The 5,989-nt window shown below is 39.0% G+C and overlaps 1 protein-coding gene across 1 annotated transcript; it reads left to right on the forward strand.

The window, feature by feature from the left end:
* The first annotated feature begins 3,247 nt into the window (after nt 1-3,247).
* Nucleotides 3,248-5,989, forward strand: LOC128437737 (cytochrome c oxidase subunit 5A, mitochondrial). The gene is made up of 5 exons (XM_053419979.1): nt 3,248-3,409; nt 4,902-5,018; nt 5,175-5,296; nt 5,531-5,653; nt 5,859-5,989. Exons 1-4 carry the CDS (start codon nt 3,337-3,339, stop codon nt 5,642-5,644), a joined length of 426 nt encoding a protein of 141 aa, XP_053275954.1. The 5' UTR covers nt 3,248-3,336; the 3' UTR covers nt 5,645-5,653; nt 5,859-5,989.

Genomic DNA, 5,989 nt, shown 5'->3' on the forward strand with positions numbered 1-5,989 from the left:
ACTGCGGCGAAAAAGTGCTTTCATCCCCCTTTTAACCCCAGAAACCCTGAAACAACAACATCAACCAAAACCCAGTCCAGCACCCATCACCAATGGCGCCCACTTCCTTGGCTCAACAGCAGGCGCTGTGTAAATCATGCTTATATTGTGATACTTGTAGAAGTTTGCACATGTACACATATCATACATTCCTCAGCCCTCATTCCTCTCATCCCTGCCCGTCACCTCCTTCAGCCCCCCCCCCCCTTCTTATTACCGTTGTTCTGTGTTTTCAATCTTTTATGTTTGTTAGGAAATAGTAGTTCTGTCGCTAAACATCCACTCAAACTCTCTCTACACTGTACCAATGGTTCTTCTATGGCTTCATTGATTCTAGATCACGTGTCCTGTTTTCTTCATCGCTCTTTTTCTAAGCCTGTGTGTAATGTAAACTATATGTACAACATGTCCTCACTCCCTGTCAGAATTCTGGTGTCGTCAATGACACAATGTGTATTCATCAGTTGTGATGTGATGCTACATGATAGGGCCAAAGAAATTTGCCGTTAATATAATGGACATGAAACCTGCACATGTTCATAACCAAGGCCACTATTTAAATACAGATATTTAATGTAAATATGGAGCTGCTTGGATCTTAAGAACATAGTAGACCAAGGTATTTCGAAGTATTTGAGCCTCTTGGATGAAAATGTGACTGTTGGAGCAACCAGTATCGTGTCAACCCTATTGATGGAGCAGTATTAAAACAATTTGAGGCCATAGATTGTATAGTATGTACGTTTTCCTCAGGGAGCTAAATCTAACCATTCAAAAGCAAGGGATGAGTTTTAAATCGATATGTTGTCATTCACAAAAATTCATACATGCATCATATGGCTCTATGTATGGCTGAAAAACTGCGTTTGTGTGTTGTCTGATTATGAGGAGGTCTTAACCACCAGACAAATATTGGACATTAATCATAAAAGCTAACATAGTGATTGATGATGAAAAGGAGGTGGAGCGTTGCTAGGGATCATAGTTCAACAGCAATCGATCCCCCTGTTACACAAAGTTACAGGATATTTCTACCTATTCACATACCAGGCCAGACCGCTTTACCCATGTGTCAACCCGAGCAACTTCAAGTAGTGCGTTCAATGTGTTATGCATGTCAATTCACGGCTAGAAGACACTGAATATTTCATATATACAAACCAGAAATATCCTAACATGGCAACTGCATGCTACATATGTAGGCCAGGCCGAGGAGAGGCCCTTATTTATCTGCAATCGTGCCACTCTTTTTGTTTCATGTCTCTTTACCTTTTCAGACTGTGACCATCACTGTAAAATAAACCAAACCATCATAAATGTAGAAAACAAACCGAGCGTCCTTTGTATTTTTATGACACTAGAACACGGATAGTGTTCATATTGTGAGAGAATGATTTTCATGGTGGATCATGATGGTTACTTTGAACTGCAATGACAACTGAAGAGCTAAACTTACCAGATGAGCTGTTATAATGCACGCACACACATATTTAACCTGTATACACATTAATTCAGATATTGAAGTTTACAAAGGCCTTTTTTAAGGTGATTAATAATATTTTCACAGCTCAAGGGAGCATAAATGTAATGCAATGATACAACCTACTGTATTCACCCTATGCAAGAGAAAGTGTGCTCTCCTGTGCGGCTCCACATCAAGGTCAGAGGTCAGGGAGCATATCCTGACCACTGGTTTTAAAGGTACTTTGAACTAAATTACTAAAACATGCAACATGAACATATATTTCAAGCACCTGTCTGTATCTAGCATGGAAGAAAATATAAGAGCGTCAGAGAGAGAAAGAGAGGAAGAGACAGAGAGGGAAAGACATGCAGCAGCATATAACACTAATGGATATCTACTGTGGTGCCCTGGGCTTAGGACGGATTATAGTTTACCATGTGACGAGGAACACACACACTCGCACACACACCTCAAGTTGAATCAACGGCAGATACACACCACAGTGTAATCCACTATACCTTACTTACATCCGTTTCCCTGCTCCTCTATATATTTGTTGTGTGTGCATATTCACTCAATAAAAGTAAATGGTTGATTGTTAACATCCATCAACATTTAAAAACCATACATGGTTGTTTTTTGGTTTATTAAATACATAAATATATTTCTGCTAAAATAATAGTGTTTTGAAATGATCCGACCTTCTCCTTACATGCACTTATTTTAATAGTTATTTGAACTGGACAAATAAATCAAACAAATGTGTTTTGCTGTTAACTGAGAACTAAAATCTCTGGTTTGAAACAGGAGCTCCCCCTTCTGGTGCCTCACGTCTTTCAAATGGCATTTTTTTTTTACTTATCCAGGTGATGATGCTGAAGAAGAGGTGCTCCTTAAATTTAACATTTGAAAATTTGTTTATTCAGATTAATAACAAAAACACTATGACAACTGGTGTCTTGTCCCAAACTGGGGGAGTATAATGCACATAAATTATCCATAAGTATTTGTAATTATATGACATAGGTTGATAACTGATGATAATACTGGCTCATTACAGTGTTTTATCTGTTGATTGATGAGCACTGTCACAACCCAATTTCTAATAATTGTCATAGTTATTTACTTGTTCAAGTTAAAATTGATACAACACGACAGTAGGTGTTGCATTAAGAAGGACCATTTAGTCTTGCGAAGTACCAAACCAATTTCTCCCCATAAATCTTTCTGGCAATGATGTAATTCAATTATTGAGCGTTGATAAATTAAGAATGTGTCATGAAGTGACCTGACCCCAATTCTTTCATTAGACCCTCAAACTCTGATTGAAGTTAATCACAAGTCAAGATCAGTGAATATAGGACTCCAGCTGATATTGATAATAATAACTCAAGCATTGATAATAATCACAATAATAATAATAATAATAATAATAATAATAATAATAATAATAATATTATAGTTAGTATTAAGGTTTATATCTCGGTATAATATGATAATGCTGTAGATACTTTGTAACAACCACAGGTTATATACTATATATACACTATATATATGTATATATATATATATATACATAGTATATATGTGTGTGTGTGTGTGTGTGTGTGTGTGTGTGTGTGTGTGTGTGTATGTATGTGTAGAATGTATGTAAAAACAACCCATAAACAACCAATAACTCACCCACCGCTTCGGAAAACGGACCAATCAGCAGCTCGGACGTAAAAGGCTTCGACTCTCTCCGGTACTCACGTTACGTCACGTCGTGCCTGTCCGTCCCGTCCTGAGTCGCCCTCGTTAGCACCAGGACTGTTAGCATCCATATCGGCACCATGTTCCGAGCCGTGTTCCGTCTGTCAGCCGCGGGGAGCCGGACTGTGGCTCGGTCACGACCCTGCTACTCAGGTGGGACTGTCCGCTTCACACATGGCGTTGAAATCAATAACCGATGTTATGAAGAGGACTACTTTTGACTTAGCCGGCTAGCCGCTTAGCTTAGCTTCCGCCGCTTTGTGTGTGTGGGTGGAAGCTAACACAGGGTGACATTGACGTGTTCTCATGAGGAGAGCTCCTCGTGGACCGGACCGGAGTGTTGTCATGAATCGTTGCATCTCCTGGAGTATTTTTACTGAGGAGGCGCGACGCTGATTGGAGCTATGAAGCCTCGACCTTGTGACGACCCTTCTGGGTTCGTTCCTGAGTGTTAGTGGCTGCAGCAGTTCACAGGCTGCGGATAACAACACGTTACTAACAACCTCTGACCATGTTAGCTACATTGTTATACATGTACTTTCACAGGTTGACCCCCTGTTGTTACTGCCAGGGGAGCGTGTGTAAGATTTAATAAATGTGTATTGTGATAAATGTGGAGTTATTATTATGCCAGTCTTTAGCTAGGTGCATCATGGGATGTCATGCTATTTACGATATTTATGTTGGGTGAGACAGGTTATGGTCAATAACAATGTAATGCTTTCTATAATTGCGTCCTAATGTGGGTTAATCTTTTTTTAATCGGTTTGTTGTGGAGGTCACATGCACAAAGTCAAGTTTTGTTTGTCCTCTATCATGTACAACGCGTTAACAGACACACATCCACTAACCTGTGTAAGGCTGTGTAAGATGCTGCTTGATTTTATTATTATATTTTTTAGTTAGTTAGTAAGTTATATATTAGAACAAAACAGGAGTACATAGAAAGAAATGGCAAGAACAATAACACGCAGTGCAGGGAGAGGCAGAAAACCCAGTAAGCCTTTTTAAAGCCGCCACCTAAGTAATAGAGGTAATACAATGATGTAATATAAGCAAAGGATTTGTGTGTGTGATGTAGATATGTGTGCACATGCCTTCACAGCTGAGTTTAATATGATACCATGGTTCCTTGAAGCATTGAACAAGTACCGTTATTACTCCTAGTTTCTGTAAAGACACACTCTCTGTTCTGTATTTAATAGAAGTGCTGCCTCCTTTTGTGGTAGATCATTGAATAAGGATATGTACAGTGTGCTCTTTTAGTTTTAAATCGGTGAATCTGAATAAGGACCTGCAGTATTTAATTTTTCTCTTTTAAGAACAGCCTTATTAGACGTTTATAGAAATAATAGTTGTATCCTTAACTCACACTCAATGCCATATTGTCAAAGTTGGATGTTGCCTTCACTGATCTGAAACAATGTGTATAACGTTACTGAATATGTTTTTCGATACATTGAGTTTATTCAAAATTTGTATTTCTTTTGAATCCTCTGTTATTGTCAAAAATATGAATAGTCTTAACAATTTTGTATCACTTTGGAATGACATCACATTTGACCCTATTTATAACCATATGTATAGATAATAATAATTAGGAATCAGTATTTCATAGTCTCTATTTCTACTTCATGATTTTCAGCCCCACTGGCCTCCAGATGTTACTCCCATGCTAAGGTGGAAACAGATGAGGAGTTTGATGCCCGTTGGATCACCTACTTCAGCAAACCCGACATCGATGCCTGGGAGCTGAGGAAAGGTGACTGTGCATGGCTGATGTTTACGTGTTCTGAATGACGTGTTTATTTATCATTTACTTCGTTCACTCAAAGTTATGTTTCCAATTGCAAAAATGGCATTTTTATTATGTTTATGTGAACTAATCTGGGCATTTTCCAATACTTTCAACCTAAAGGCATGAACACCCTGATTGGGTATGACCTGGTGCCTGAGCCCAAAGTCTTGGATTCGGCACTGCGAGCTTGTCGAAGACTGAATGACCTGGCCAGTGCCGTCCGCATCCTTGAGGCTGTCAAGGTGAATTATACTTCCTTTTTGAGCTCACTTAGGGTCGGCCATAACCTTTTCTTCAGCAGAGAGCTGAAACTGATGACAGTCCCAGGAACAGATGTTTCAAATATGTTTTAAAAAAAATTTGTGATAGTGAATTGTCTGATACTAATAACTCTATTGCTCACCATCCAGTATGCAAATAATATGCATCACGTGTTTTGTTGATTTTGTGTGTGAATGTCTGCTTGTGTTTTGCAGGACAAAGCAGGCCCCTGCAAAGACATCTATCCCTACGTGATCCAGGAGCTCACGCCCACCCTGACAGAACTCGGCATCTCAACACCAGAAGAGCTGGGCATTGATAAGTTATAGACTGTCAAGGTGAGACTGAACTATATTGAACTGTTAACTTAGGAAGGTGATTATGCTTTTAGAAAGATACAGTAACTTGTAGACCCGGAAGTAGTGATGCTGTCCAGTGCTGTATACCTATGCTGGCCCTATTTGACTCATGAAATTAGATTAGAGGTAATATTGGGTATCTTTTGCTTGCAGCTGAATCAATGTTTTGTTCCTCCTTCCTCAGGTCATTTGATGTATAAAGAGATCCTGATTCTCTCCTGTCAGAAATGTCTATATTGTTGATTAAATCCATGCTTACCTGTTGTGTACAAAATGGTGGACCTAATAAAGAAAAACAATAATTTTATAATCTGA

Source organism: Pleuronectes platessa, chromosome 1 (genome assembly GCF_947347685.1).
Source record: "Pleuronectes platessa chromosome 1, fPlePla1.1, whole genome shotgun sequence".
NCBI classification, from domain to species: domain Eukaryota; kingdom Metazoa; phylum Chordata; class Actinopteri; order Pleuronectiformes; family Pleuronectidae; genus Pleuronectes; species Pleuronectes platessa.

Coding starts and splice junctions, on each gene's coding strand:
- LOC128437737 (XM_053419979.1), top strand. CDS start 3,337: ATGTTCCGAGCCGTGTTCCGTCTGTCAGCCGCGGGGAGCCGGACTGTG. Junction 5,019..5,174: donor TGCCTGGGAGCTGAGGAAAG/GTGACTGTGCAT, acceptor TTCAACCTAAAG/GCATGAACACCCTGATTGGG. Junction 5,297..5,530: donor GCATCCTTGAGGCTGTCAAG/GTGAATTATACT, acceptor TGTGTTTTGCAG/GACAAAGCAGGCCCCTGCAA.